Raw genomic sequence first — 15,506 nt, forward strand, 5'->3', positions numbered from 1 at the left:
TTTTTTTTTTTTTTGAAGTGCCAGAGAACTGAGCTTCCAGAGTCTCAGCTCTTAAGAGGTGCAGTTGCTGAATATTTAAATTGCTACTCTCCAGAGGTTTACATTACCCAATAAAAATCCCTTTATCCTCCTTCTGTTGCTTGTGTTTTGTTTCACTGGTGTGTGTGTGGTATCAACATTTTACTAGTTTCTCCTGATTCACTCAGTGTTTCTGAAAGCAGAATAGATAAGCTGTGAAAATTCTGATAGGAAAAATAAAATTAAGAAAAAATTTAAAAGTCTTCCTTATTTGTCATGGGTGCAAAAATTGGGACAAACGTTTTTTGATTTCCTTTGGGGGTTGCCTCTGCTAAGGAATTTTGCGAGTGAGATTCCTTTCACTTCAAAATATCAGTGATATATGGGATATTTATTTGTTTTGCATGCTTCTCACTGAGCTACTTGCCTCTTGAAGTTTGTAAAGAGAAGTCTGTTTCTTTCTTTTCTGTTCTATCATCCGTTGCAGGCAGTTCAGTTTGTCCTTTATATGCCCAGATGTTTCAGATTTTTTTTAACTGCTGAAGTTTATTAGGAGCATATATTTGCTAACCTTGAAAAGTACCATGTTGCTGTTTATCAGTGGTTCAAGAAGTAAACGGACATTTGGGGGTCACAGCTGGTTTTCCTCATTCATGAGGCTAACCTTACCCCACATTGAGAAATATATACAAAACACAGACTTACTCATTCAGGAAGTACTTTGGTTTTACTTGAAAGTAGCCAGTGACAAGTTTGGGCCATGTTCTGGCTTAGTATCTAAATGTTCGGTTTGCACCCGTTGAATTCAGTTGTTGCAGAAATACACAAATCTAACATCAGCATCTGGTGCTTTATTTGTTTATTTTTAATCAGCTAATTCTTACTTCACTAAAATAAGTTGATGTTGTATCTACATCAAATTATGTTATCTTGCATTAAAAAAAATCTAGTTCTGTATCAAATTAGACTGTAAGACTCTGGAAACAGAAATAATCTCTTTTTGCACATCAGTAAAAGATATATTATATTTTAGCTTATGGCCAGACAAATAGTTATTTTTGCTCTTATTCTAGAATGGTGTAAAGTTTACATGTGCCTGTATATTCTTTACTTATTCTGAAACTCATGTGGCACAGTACCACATTGTTTGGAAAGGTGCTGAGTGCCCTTCTTTCTTCCAGGGTGGTATGTGGAGAGGCTATGCATTTCTGTCCCCTCACTTTTTAATCACTGTGTTCTTACAGCATTTTAACCCTAACTATATATTGTAGTTTTGTTTACTGAGCAAAATCAACCGGGAAGCATTGGTGTAGGCAATAGCAATCTAAAAATTTTGTGAAGACTGAAGAAGTAAGGTTTGTTGCCTTTCGTTTTGTTTCTCAGCTCCAGAAGAAAAGGATGCAATCAAAGGACAATATGAAAAACTCATGGATGCTTATGGCTGCTTAGGAGAGCTTCAGCTTAAATGTGGTAAGTGACCGTCTGTATGACTGAGATTATAAAATGCCAAGACAACGCTAAAAGACAACAAGTGGCTGAAGTTGTCCAGTTCCTTAACTTGTGAAAGCTAATTGCACCTCGTTATGTACAGTCTGGAAAAGATTCTTTTCTATGCTGTGCCAAAAGCATATCTCTAAATGATAGTCTAAGAATTTTGGATTTTTTCTCACTTTTGTTTTGTCTAACATTCTTTGCTGCCTGCAGATAATTGCTGTTTTTTTTCCTCTACCACATTTGTCCAAAGCAAGATAAGATTTCTTACTTTTTTTTTTTTGAGGGATCATATTTAAACACTGATTAATCATGGTAATCTGAGACTGCAATAATACAGATTGCCAGGCCTTGCTATAATGCCCAATTGCCTCTAATTGGCTAATTTACATGGATAAGGATTTGCAGAAGCCTTTTACTTCAGCTAGTATAGTAAGGAGTGTTTATTGTTATTGCTGTAAATTTCTGTACAGTTTGGGACTCTTGATTTAGCAAAGGACTTGCTATTACACTGTCTGCAGGAATATTAATGGAAATAGCATGTTTTAGGAAGAGAACCGCAGTCATTAATTTAAAGGTAATGGTATCTTACACAGCAGACGTCAAATTCACTGATGAAAAAGATGCATTAAAACAAGAAGCACTATATGCCTTTTTCCCATGGTCTTCTTACAGTAAGCCTTAATTATGACTTCAACGAATGACAAGATTGTTTTCCATATAACTCGATGCTTGGTCAAGGAATCTGCCGAAGGCAGTGGTGGTGTGAGCAATGGTGTATTTAGACTAGTAGGTATAAGTGTATCTTTTTATAGCCTGCTTACCATTTTATAGCTGGAGTAATATGAGTTGAGATTGGTGTGAAAAGGTGACTACAATCTGAAAGATTTCTGTGTCATAATTTAAAACAGTAGGCCTATGTAGTCTTTAGAAATGAATGCGGGCTTTTTGTTTGGGTTTTTTTTTTTTTTTTTCCTGTGGAGTTAGTTAGGCGTTTCTATGGAGATTAATATCAATTTGTTAATGTAATTAAAAATGGAGGGGTTGTGATTAGTTTTTGTTGGCACTTGAACCTGTTTTTCTTCATAGGAGTCTAATGAATCTTGTAATAGTAAAGGAATGTAGCTATTGAATTCAAGCTCTTCAAGCTACAGATGAGGGTAGTTTCTTGTATGTGATGGGAATTAAATATATCCGGTTTTAGTCTTCATATTAAAAGGTGAATGATTTCTAATGGGGTGAGAAATGTTCTCCGCCTTATTTTTTCTCTTTTATCGTTTTATTTCTGTGTTTCCCATGTCCTTAATTTCTTTTTGAACAACACATGCTTAACTTCAGTGTCCTTAAAGTGCGAGGTTTTTCCTCTCTGAGCTTTGTCACTGCACTTCTGTCTTGTTCTAGCATTAAATTACAAGTCCTTGCACAGGACTTAATTTGTAAGGGATTGTTAAAAAAGTTATTGTTAATTGGATAAAAAAGTCAACTACCGGATGCAAACTTCTAATTGTGATTGAATGAAAAGTCAGGAGGGTCAGGCTGTAATGATAAGCAAAGGTAAGCAAACATTTCCTGTGGCTGAGCATGTTTAAAAAAGCAAAAATGATTGTGTGTCTGCTGTCTCACTATTCCAGAGGTAGCCCATGTTTTTCTCATAGTCTCAGTCAGATCTTCCATCTTACATACAAGTAAGTTCCACCCCTTTAGCTGTTCCTTACATAAAAGATTATCTCTAGAAAGGAATGCAATGTAACTTTTTTCTTTTTTTCTTTTTTTTTAATATAATGTATTCTAGCAGCTGCAAGCAAGGGCATAATTGCCCTGCTCTTCACTGAGCATCAGTGATCACAGAGACTAACAATACAGGAGTATCAGTATTTTTTTCATACTACTGGAAACCTGCAGACCATAAGTACTAAATTAACTGAAAACATTTGTGAAAGTGCATTCCACTGGGATATTAAAAGAGCATATTTGTAGAGCAGAAGGGGAGACTTTTTTCAAGACATGAAAGATGCCTCTGAGCACTTTAATTAATCCGTAAATATTGCTACTTAGGAATCCAAATAAATCACATTGTATGCCTGCCAAAGTAGATCATGCTTTTCACAAGAAAGTAGATGAAATATGTGAAACTGACTCACAAAGTTAATGTTTCCCACCAGTAATAACACTCACTTCTATGTGCTTATGTCTGTTAACATGACTCACTAAGTTCTTCTGTTTTCTTTTGTGAGATGGATGGCAGCAGAATGAATTGTACAGTGTTTCTGAGCTGTATCTCAGCCAAGAATTTGCTGCCAAGGAAGATCTAGCAGTGGCAAATACATCTTAAGCAAAGCATTAAAAGAGCTGGCTTTGCAGTGTTTGGTTTAGACACTATGATGTCAGGAAAGGGTACATATATAAGGTAGTATTCTGACACCATCACCACGTAGGTTGTTTGGTTTAATACAGCTGCTGGATTTGGGGACGCACTCTAAATTTGTTTGTGTATATACCCTTGCTCTTCCACATATATGATGTGTAGTTGAAAGGAAGAAGTTTCAAAGGCAAAAAGGACAGCTAAGTACCTGTTTTCTATTTGTTTAGAGCATTTCATAGTACGTAATTGTATTTAGAAGAGGGAGAAAGAGTATCTTTGAGACTAAAACCGTAGTTTGGAAAATCTTGGTTATTTTCATAATTCTGCTGTAGATTTCCTTGGAGATTTTCAGCTAGTTGCTTAGAATCAGCTCCTCTGCCATGTTCTGTTGCTAATTTTGAAGGCAGATGAGAGGCAAAAATACCTTGCAAATTGTTTTTCAGTGGACTGCAAAGTGAAGTGGAGGTATGCGTGGAGTGGAGACGGAACAGGCTGAGGGAACAAAAGGCAATGGCATGACTGTGTTGGAATGGAGAAAGAGAGCAAAAACTGGAGCGAATTATTTTTTATTAAAGGAAAAGGCAGTCTTGAGTGAAATATTTGCAGTTAAGAAGGACAAAATAAGAACTGAATATTGCCTCCTCACTGCAGCTCATAATAGATGACTCTGAAGGCATCCCACAAACTGCAGGGGAAACAATTGCCTTGACTCATGTAGACAGGTTAAATACAGAATCTACAGCTTATTATTGTCGGATGTGATGTACCAGAACTGTGTTTCCTGTTCAACTTGGATTAAGGCAGTTGGTTTCACAAGAGCTTTTGAAAAAAATGGATGCAAGTTGTTTTTGTCTTGTTTCTATGCCAAATATTCTCCATCCTCAGCCTCCCTTGTGCAATCTGATAAAAGGGCATTTAGTACACATCACCGTGAGCAAAACATTTTTTACGTTTCTTCGAAAGTGTTCTTTACAGACTGTTGTGGTTATTTATAGCTGTAATAGGGCAAAATAATGATCTTGGTCACGGTGCATGAACATTTATACCCATCTCTGAGACAAGTTTTGAAAGATTTTTTTTTTTTTTTTTCCTTTGGTACTGTAGGTGGGTCTTGCTTTTTCATAAATGCGTTGCTATACAAAGCATGACCAGTAAGGAATGCTTCAGTTCTTGCTTTAAAATTATTTCAGAATTTTCTTTAAAACATTCAAGATTGCATCCTAAGGAAATGAGGGTCATTTCCACAGGTATCATTGTGAATTGCAGTTCTTATGTTCCTAAATCACTTTCGCCTATGTGTAAAGTTTAGAAAGGCTAATATGAAGCAGAATTGCACGTTAAACTACTTGTAAAAGTTTTTTTTTAAAAAAGAAGGTTGGTTTCCAAAGTGGAGGGTCCGGTAAATAGTGTGCAGCTGATGTGGTTGTTGGTACAAAGTGAAGCATAAGAGCCAGACCTGGAGTCTTGATCACTTCACAGGAAGAAGTTTTCGTCTTTTTTTGTGTTACTTTTTGTTGGCCTTAGCGCTGCCCCCATTCATCATGCACTTTGCAGCTGTCAGCCAAATATAACGTGCTTTCTGCTACTGTACTGCACGTGAAATCAAGGGAAAATTACCATAAATTTTCCACCCAGTGTACTTTCATTAATCACTTTTTTTGATAAGAACTGTTGGGCTCCTTTTTCAAGAAAAAAGGCTGGAGTTTGTTCTGTCTCCTATTCCAGATAAGCAGGGAGCCTCTGTAGACTGGCTGCAGTGGTAGTACTGGCAGAGCTACTGACTTTAGGAAACTGATTTAGTGTTAATTCTCCCTTTGATCTTAAGGATGCACTGCCAGCATTTTAAAACTCAGCTTCCTGACTAATTTGAGCTTACACTTAAAGGGTGACTGCTCATTTTGTGGCTTTAGTATTTTTTTTTTCCCATGTTGCTGTTGATGTTCTGGACAGAACAAACATAAATACCTTGAATACTGTTTAGCTCTTTCAGAGGTTGTAAACTGGTAATGTGCTTTCTCATGTTGCCGCCAGGTTAATTTGACTGGACGATGTGATGCATTTTGTTGTGATTGGTGTTAGTCTTGTTCTTCAAGTGCTAATTGCATAAAACCAGTTTCCAGTTCACTGGAAACTTAAAAGCAGCAGTATTTTTAATGTAATTACAGGATTGGAAATGGTAGTGAGCTGCAGTTTTGAAAAGTTCAGGCTGCAGGGACTAATGGAATAGTCTCAACTGTTTTAAGGGGAAGTACCTTCTAGCTTTAGGGAATGTCTGCGTGTTTCAGTTTGATCCATTTCATTAAAGTTGTGCTATTTTCACAGTTTGCTCAGCAAAACCAATTTAATTAAAATAAATCCTCTCTTACTTGTGCTATGGCCTCACAAATCCACCTACTGTAGGAAATTCTATGTTGTGTTGATAGCAGGGTTTTTTGTTGTTTTTTGTTGTTGTTTGGTTTTTCTTTTTGGGGGGGGCTGTGTTGGTGGTGAGTTTAGTAAACAAGGAATGCAACTTCTTGCATTCTTTTGTGATATTTACTGGATAATAAAAATGAATTGTTTAGGAACTAACAGAATTTTTCAGTAAATTCTTCTCAGCTAAAAATGTTGTTTTCCTTGCAATGAATGAACAATTACCAAATAACTTAGCATCTGCAATTTTTATAAATGGAGAAAGTTGATTTTAATTTTGCTTTTTATGAAAATGTCTTGCTTCAGTAGCAGCATCCATCCTGACTGAAGCAATTTCTATCCTTAAATTTAAGTGCGTTTAGGTAGGGTTGTGGTTGGTACATGTGTTTTCGTGTTAAGTAGCTGTTTTCAACAGGAAAGATGATAGCTTGTTGACATTTACATACCAGAAAAGAAACCACATTGACTTTTTAAAGTTTAAATTTAGAAGTAAATGGACCGATTTTTGGCTTTAATATATCCACAATAGTGATCAGACTTTCAGTGACTTGCAAATAAGCAGAAGCATTTTTCCTGAGGCTGGTAATGTTAGATTTCTGCCATATTAGGTACATATTTGGATATGTAACGCTTTTGTTGTATTCCTTGGAATAGCATTTTCAGTCTGACAAAATGCCTAAGTGAAAGCATGAGCGGAGGTAGTGCAGTTGTCATTTTCATCACAAACTTGTCCGATGTAGTTATCAATGTATTTAAAAACATTGGCAGTCTGGGTTGAGGGGAAAGACACTGGGGCAAGACAGTGTGAGAAAAAAGGTTTGGGATTGAAAGAAGAGGTTCCCAGACATAAACTGATGTTGCTGGCAAAGAAGGGAAGATGGGGAAAGCTGTATTTCACTGTGTGTAGCTGTATATCTTAGTGGTGGGTAATTTCTTAGGCCTTAATGGAGGCATGATTAAAAGATGAGTAGCAGAGTAGTGTTTTAATAGCATTAATTTTGCTGCGTGAGGTTCTAAAAAGGTGAAGGGTTGACAGGAGCCCTACCTCTGCTCAGGACCCTGTGGCTACATTTGTGCTGTGAAAAAAATGGCACAGGGCACAGGCTTGAGACCACTATTATTAAATTGTTGTTCTTTTTGCCTATTTTAATCTTGACTTTTCCATTCGATCTCTTCTGAACCCTTTAGGAAAGTTTGAGGTCACTGAAGCCAATGAAAGTGCTTGTATTCTTTGTCTTAGAGTCCCAGCCAGACAGCTCTCCAAGACTGTTACTACTGGTTTTCTGTGCCTTAAAATGAGTGATAGTAAGGCATATTAATAGCGTTTCTATACATTGCTTCCAGATTCTCATGAGTGAAGTTGACTTTGAGCTGATCAGTTTTGCATGGTTTCAGCAAAGTTACAGAAGCTATTAGCTATCCTGAGAGCCAGCTAACTCCTCCTTACCCCTCCTGGAGGCTGCAAGACAGAATTTAGTCTGGTGTAAGCTACCATGGTGATAACTGATGTACCTCCTATGCTTAATCCTTTATAGTTATGCACACTTAAGTGCAAAGGAGGAATAAAATATCAAGTTTCATGTCCTTCTGACCCTCCGCTAGGGTGTCATTTAGAAAAGTACAGAAGACGTACTTCTGAAAAACACTCAAGAAAGAGAACACAACATACCCTTGTTACAGAAAGAAATGTGATGAACAGAGCTTTTTAGTAAATACCACCTACACTGGCCTTTATGCAAAACTGGAGTCAGCAGAACAGAATGAATAAGATCTAATCTCCTACCTTGTCCTGCCATTCCAGTCCCATGTGCCTACGCAAAAATTCTGGCCCTGCTGAAAACCACCCCTAACTCAAGTTTGTGATCTGGAAGCAAGGTCTCCTCTGCTGGTGTTTCAGGAAAAAAAAAAAAATAGTTGTTGCATGAGAGTTGGTCTGCGTTTTCAGACAGTAGGCCACTGCGAAGGGTTGAAGAGTGGTCCTATGAAGCGTTCCTTTTGCTGCCTGAAACCATGCTGTCCTAGGCTGTCACTGTGCCCTTAGCTAATTGGCTTGCACTTGGCAGGTCAGCTGTTGTTTCTGCTATGCTAGAGCAATAAATCTTGGTCTCAATTCTACCTTTTCTTAATAACTGGTATGAATAGGATGACATTGTCTCCATTAGAGGCCAATTTAAGTAAATCAAACGGTTTCTTCCTAGCAAAACCAGTGTTTTCAGAACATTTGTTCTATCATTTCTTAATTACTTTATCATTTCAGAGAGAATGAGCAGAGGTTGAAATCCTGCTGTGTACATAAGATCTGATTAGAGTGGTGTTCTCAAGCTTCAAAATTTATCTTTTAGTTTTGGAGCTCCTGAAGTTCAGCTGCTTCATGATTTCACATTTTGCTTCACAGCCGTGAGAGCTGGAATTCTTTTTAGAGATCATTGAGGTTGTCATCTAATCATGTACACTCTTTTGTGACATAAAAAGCAAAATCTCAAGAACTGGTAATACTGAAACTTTCTGAATGGCTGAACACACCCAGCTTTAGCTGAAGCCAGTAAGAAATCTGAATGCTTCATATCTTTAAAATTCAGGAGTCAGTTGAAAAATTCATAGCGAGGAATACACTTTATCTCGTAAATGACCAGTCTTTTACCTTTCCCTTCAGTCAAATCCCATGAAAACTGTAGTTGTCTGGGGTGGTGAAATTTAATTTTTGCGTAGTGTCCCAGCACTAAGCTCATTGCAGTGGGAAGTAAGTGGGAAAAACACGCTCTAATTCAGCTGAGGGTGGGAATGCATAAGTATTGTGGAATATTCTGCAATTGCACTCACCTGCCATCAAAAAGAATTCAGAAATGGAAATGAACGTAGGCCACGTGCTTGTTTGTATTTATTTTCTTCTGAAGCAAAGATACTGGCCTCTGCTGGAGCCCTGTCAGCATTGCATGTGACAGCACTGATGTGAAATGGCATAGCTAGCCTGTGTCTGCCTGTAACCCTTTTGTAACTATCTGTCACCTTCTAGGTAACACTCGGCTGCACTTTCTGGTCCTGGTGACAGGCTGTACATCGGTGGGAAAAATCCTGGACGCTGAAGTTTACAAAATTACTGCAACAGATTTCTGTCCTCTCCAGGAAGAAACCAAGGAAGAGGAGCGCGTTACTGCCTTGAAGAAAATACTGAACTCTGGGATGTTCTATTTCTCCTGGCCTAATGCAGGCTCAAACTTTGACCTGACTGTGCGGGCTCAGAAGCAGGGTGATAACCACTATGAATCTGGTAACTCGTTCTTCTGGTTAGTACTGCAAGTTATACCAAAGTCTTCTGTCATCCTGAGCTGTATCTTAGTGGTCAAAAATTCTCAGCAGGAAATGAGCGTATGCATTTCAGGTGCATCTCCTTTCATTTCATTGTCATGTCATTTTACAGGGCATATGACTTTAGTGAAGTCATGGTAAATCTGGGTCAAAAACCCCACTTCTGTTTAGTTGAAACTAATCTGATAGTGAAATGCAATTCTAATAACTGGACATTTTGTGTTTTTAAGAAGGAAACACAAAGATGTATTGCTCACACTACAGAAACATGTCTCTGTACGTCATGAATAATTTCCCCTGCAGTTCTTTTTAATAATTTGCTTTAAAAGTTATCTCATAGAAACCTGCACTTGAGCTGTTCATAAATCTCATAATTTGTGCTGAAGTATCTTCTATTTCTTAAAAGTGTGTGTGTTTAAAGTCTGTAGTTCTAATGCTTCAATGTGCCCTAGTTTTTATGTTGAAAACATCAATGTTAATATGTCTGTAGCTCAGTGTAAACGTATATTGCACAAAAGGAAACTCCCGTTTCCTACACTGCTCTGTACTGCTTACTTTCTTGTGCTTATAAAGCAAAGAAAAAGTATTTCTTGTTGTGGTAAGTATTGGTTGAGTGGAAAGGAAAGTGCACAAATGCTGGGGTTTGTCTTCCGTCTTCCCTAGGTGGGTTCACCTGATTTAATTCAGTTTGTTTGCTTTACAAGTTCTGGTAGAATGCTTGACTTCCTATACTCTCATTTTTTATTTTGTAAACAAAAAGATGGTCACACAGGAAGCATAGCTGTACTGGAAAATAAGGAGGGGTATATGATGTAGGTGGAAAATAACTGGCAGAGTTAAATATTGGTGTGCTGCTAAAATGTGTGATAAGTTGTGTGGCCCAAAGTACGTGAATATTAAATAAGCAAAAAAGTTTATAATGGATGATAAATAAACATGAGAGAGCAGTTCATTCAGGCTAAATAATCTTTCTAGCTGTGATGTGATTTTGACTGGTATGATCTAGTGTTTTGAGTTTAACTCAGAAGAGAGAGATGTAAAATTTGCTTTGAACTGTGCTAATTATGCATCCCTCTCAAAAAAGCTCTCCAAGCATGCCAAGTTAGACACATAGCACAAACAAGCTGTGTCCCAGTGATGAAACTCCTAAGGTGGCAATATCCCTTAACAAAAAAAACCTTTTTAAGGTTTAAGGTAAAAAGCAACTGTTTTTACCTGTACTGTCCTTTGAAACTTTTCTTCTCAGAAGGTAAGCGTTTGAGCTTCCCTTCTTTGATGCTTCTGGCTAATCTAGAAGTAGGCCTTGAAGAGGTTCCACTTTCCTATATGTTGTAGAACAGGGGTGAATGGAGACGTCATCACATTTAGGGCAGAAAGATGTTCCAAAGAAAATTTATCTTGAGGCAATTATGTGTATGGGAGATTTCAGACCAAACAATAGATTCTTGAGAAAAGTAAACAATGGAATAAACAGTTACGTGATGAAAAGTGCCAGATGACCTTAGTTATAAGCAACACAAACTGCCTGTTAAATGAACTGCAACAACAAAAACATTCTACCGGAATGTATTTGAGTAGAGAACTTCCACCTCCTTCTCCTAGCTCTACTCACAGAGGAAGAGATACCAAAAATTGGTTTACAGCTGCCTTTTCAGTTACATATTTAGTTTAAAAATGTAAGAATGACTTGCACCTTTTTCAGAGAAATGCTGTACTCTAGAAGAACAATTCTTCAGGAGTTTTGCTAGATATAATAACCCTTGTACAGATCGGTTGTTGAGCAATAAACAATCATAAAAGGGCCCTCATCTGTGACTAAAGGCACGTTTTTGAAAAACAAAATGGGGAGAACCATAGCAATAGAAGAAACTAGCATCACTGTTAACCAGGCATGATAGATTTCTTGGGTTGTTGATCATAAAATAAATTGAAGGTTAAAACAGGCATTCCTCTTAATTTTAGTAGCACTTTTTGCAGTATTTCCATTGACTTGTAGGTCCAGTTTCCGCTTGGAAATGTTTTCCTGAAAATCCTGGTGGATTTTCAAATGGCTCTTCATCCTGTAGGGTATGCTAAGGTCTGGGCAGTACTGGTCAAAAAGTAGTTAGCTTGACAGCACTGTAATTTATGAAAAAGATTACTACGTATAAGGGTATTTCTGGAGCTGAAAGAGGTGACAATTGCATCTGAATTTATAAGACAGAGGTACAAGATATAAGGACAGCACCTTGGTGGTAGCTGTGCTATTAAAAATTGCCATGTTCTCTTCACTGTAGTAGTTCACGAGGATTTCTTCCTGATATTTCCTGGTTTTAGATAAAGGTACAACAAAGAAAGGTTCAAAGAACATTAATTGCTTAAATTAGTGGTTGTTGTGGGGTGGCACCCATGCCTATCTCTCTTATTTTATTCAGTAATGTGTATGTTGACCCTTTCAGGAACCAACTATTGCATATGCCCTTCAAACACTACCAGGTGAACTGCTCTGACTGGTTGCTGAAAGTGATCTGTGGTGTAGTGGACATTCGCACTGTTTATGCTTCCCACAAGAAGGCGAAAGCCTGCCTCATCTCTCGCATCAGCTGTGAGCGAGCTGGTGCCCGGTTTCACATTCGAGGGGTCAATGATGATGGACATGTATCTAACTTCGTTGAGACAGAGCAGGTAAGCAGATGTATCCAATAGCTTTGAATAATTCAGTCCACTCAAGTTTAGTTGGGGCAGAGTTTCCAACAAGAATTAAAGGTGTTCAGCAAGTATTTTTTCCTATAACATTTAAAATATTATTGCATGTCAGATCTCTTTATTCCTGCCCATTAAGCATTTCTTTGCGATCTGTTCTTTTTCTGTGTTTCTGAGTTTTCCATGCATACAATTTTCACTAATACTTTTGATTTTTTTCCTGAATGTGAAAGTCTGGCCATTTGATCTTGTAGTGAAATATAGACATGTTTTTTTAAGCCATTCAGAGCGCTCTGCATGTTAATTCATGTGAAATCAATGTGTAAGTTTCTCAATTGCACAAAACTTGCTTAGAATTATCAGTCATAAGGCCCATGTATTAAACAAAAGAATGTTTTCAAATCTGTTCCAGAATAAATATCGCACTTTTATACATTCTGGATATATTTTTATCCTATATTTTTTATAAAGTTCGTCATGTTTCCCATGCTGTAGAATGTTGGAGAAGAGCTAGTGTGAAAGACTTTCTAAAAAGTAATGGTCTCTGCAGTTCATTTCTCTTTCATTCATTTTAAGTATCTCTGTTAGTCCATACCATCAGGTTTTCTGGACAAGCCATTGAAAGTCCCTTGCACTACAGTGGCATAACTGTGTCTACATTTATGTAAAATAATTTGGTTGGGGATGCGGGGGGTGATTTTCAGCGAAGACTAGAGCTGAGATTTGCTTTTGACTCTAAGGAAGTCACTGAGAATCATACAAAATCTGATGATCGTAAATATTCATGTTTCAAGTTACTCTTGTGTGCTGTATTGGACTGCAGCTATCACTCCTTTGTACAGTTAGTTTTTCAGCTATAAAATAAGGGTGATTATTAACTTTCTGCTACTCACAGGGCTTTTGCAGACTAGTGAGAACAACATTTATAGAAAGTAGGTAGTGTATGCTGTGCTATGGTGAAGACAAACTCTCAGCGCTCAAATATATCATTCTAGTTAAGAGGAAGCTGCCCAGCAAAGGACCTGTGTTCACTCGGAGTCAAATCATCTTTGTCTAGTAAAAGAAATGGAGAAAAAACACCATCTTCTCAGAGTAAGGCAAATTCCAGTGCAACTCATTCTGGAAGAGAATTTGCTTTATATTCCCCTTTGCTTTGTGGGGGATTCTCTTCAGTGAGAGGTGGTATGACACGGTTTTTATACATACATAGTAAAAACCTTATTTCCATGCTGAGACAAAATATATGGGTGAAATGCATTCAGCAGACTCCCTTGATTGACACAGCCAAACACAATAACAGTGGTTTTATTACGCATGGTTTAGCTTACTACCTTGAAAATGAACAAAAAGCAATGGACCCTGAAGGATCTGAAATCTTCTATGCCAGCTTAAATGAGCGCTCTCTTATTCAAGTATAATCACCTTTTCCTTTTTGAATAGAAGTAGTAATTATTAGCAGTCAGAACCATCATACAGAAATGGATGTCTCTATAAGCAGAATAGATAAATAGCTGGTAGTAGTTTTCAATAAAGGACAAGGATCTGCTCCTAAAATTTGGTTGTTTTGAGTGTCTGAGCACATCTACAAAACTGTATGTAGCATAGATTGTTTTTATATGTGTATGTATGTGTCTGTATGTGTAGGTGCACATACAACGCAAGTAGATTGTTTAGGTGATGCTTGTAAGGGGAGGCTGGTGAGACATCTCTACCTGACACAGTGAGTGTAGTGTAGAGTTACTTAAGCTAGCTGTGTTATTACTTGTTCTGGAGGAGTTATAGCTGTGCCATTGTCGGACTGACTGCTCTCAGTGCCTGACTGCTGAGAGTGGCAACCCCCCTCAAAACTGCCCATACTTTAGCACTGGTATTTCCTTGTGGCATTGCCTGAGTGTAGCGGGTCACACTCAATGCTGTCCTGTCTGTTATGCCACTGCATGAGGCAGGCATGCCTTCGGGCACCTGTTTGTCCAAAATCTAGTAATGTTTAGGCACTTTCAGAATTTCCTTTAAGCTGTTGTCGTGATGGTACAGCTTTAACCTCTTTACCTGGTCCTGCCTAGGGACAGACGGAGAGCTGCCTTAGACTTGACAGTGCTGCGTTGCTCAGCTGAAGGCTTGGTGGAGTTGCAGGCTGGTATTCCCGAGTTTGCTGGTGAGGTTTGATCCCCAAGATGTGCACAAAGCATGCACAATGTTGCAAGTGGGACTTTCTGCCCAGCGGCCAGAGTTCTTATCAGGGATGTGAGTGGCTTTTTGTTCATGTCCCTCCTTTTCCTGGTTTGCCTAGGTTTTCAGTAGGCTGGCCTGGCAGCTTTCCACTTAGTGTTCAGGCTTCCACAAATTCTGCTTGTTGGATGCCAAACTCTTCCCCTGCAGGGCTTGGGTCTCTAATGTCAGCCTCTGAATTCTTTGCTAATAATTCGCTTTTGTGCCTCTGCTCCAAAGCAACTGCAAGTCAGGTCCTGCAGCATCTACATCTTTCTAGAAAGTCTGTCAGTGCATTGGGAGATGCAGATAGGTCTGCTCACTGAAAAGTGGAATTTTCCCCTGGAATTTGGGAACAGAAGAAGGGACATATGCCATTTTAAGTAATAACTTGGTACATTCTGCTATTTTAGTTGAGTGCCTTCTCATGAGCATTAGTGCAAAGTACGTTACTCAGGATTTGAAGAATGTTCTCTTGCTGAAATGCAGAGGAAAGAAGACGTTAGAAAGGGTTGTCAGCTTTATTTCAGATCAGTCTCACACTGGCAGCACTGCACTTAACAGTTGTCTAATTATGGGAAATACTTCTGCTATCCTGCTTACTAGTTGGGTCAGAAGTAACTCATTCTATTTAATTATATTCCTGGTTTACTTTATGATGCAAATGATTAGCGTGAAAATAAGACGGCCTTTGCATCCCAGCAGAAAACCTGAGGACTGGCTCCTGGTGAGTGGCAAAACAGTACTTGGCTGCTAATGCTTCCCTTAGCTGGGGCTGGGTCAAACACTTCACAGGAACTGAAGAGCTCTGTTCCCGTTCAGCCAGGGACTGCCGTGAAGTGGGAGGACTGAAGGCTTTTGAGTGTTTTGCAATTGGGTAAGCAAAAAAGTGCAAGAGTGAGATGGTTATGGGGCTAAAGGCTCAAGTAGCTTGAAAATTATAACAAGGGTTTGGAGTTGTAAAGGATTGTGTGGTTTTGTTTGGTTTTTGTTTTTAAAGAAGAAAAGAAGGTTGCTGTTGCTAATG

At 38.3% G+C, this 15,506-nt stretch overlaps 1 protein-coding gene across 2 annotated transcripts in view; it reads left to right on the forward strand.

Annotated features, from left to right (window-relative positions):
• SYNJ2 (synaptojanin 2) overlaps positions 1–15,506 on the forward strand; it is a 72,303-nt gene that overhangs the window by 13,063 nt on the left and 43,734 nt on the right. For both annotated transcript variants that reach the window (XM_074580505.1, XM_074580504.1), the window contains exons 2-4: positions 1,402–1,488; positions 9,297–9,567; positions 12,028–12,253. In XM_074580505.1, the coding sequence (XP_074436606.1) occupies positions 1,402–1,488; positions 9,297–9,567; positions 12,028–12,253 (584 nt within the window). The remainder of the gene's footprint in view (positions 1–1,401; positions 1,489–9,296; positions 9,568–12,027; positions 12,254–15,506) is intronic.

The sequence above is a fragment of the Larus michahellis genome, chromosome 3 (assembly GCF_964199755.1).
Source record: "Larus michahellis chromosome 3, bLarMic1.1, whole genome shotgun sequence".
NCBI lineage: Eukaryota > Metazoa > Chordata > Aves > Charadriiformes > Laridae > Larus > Larus michahellis.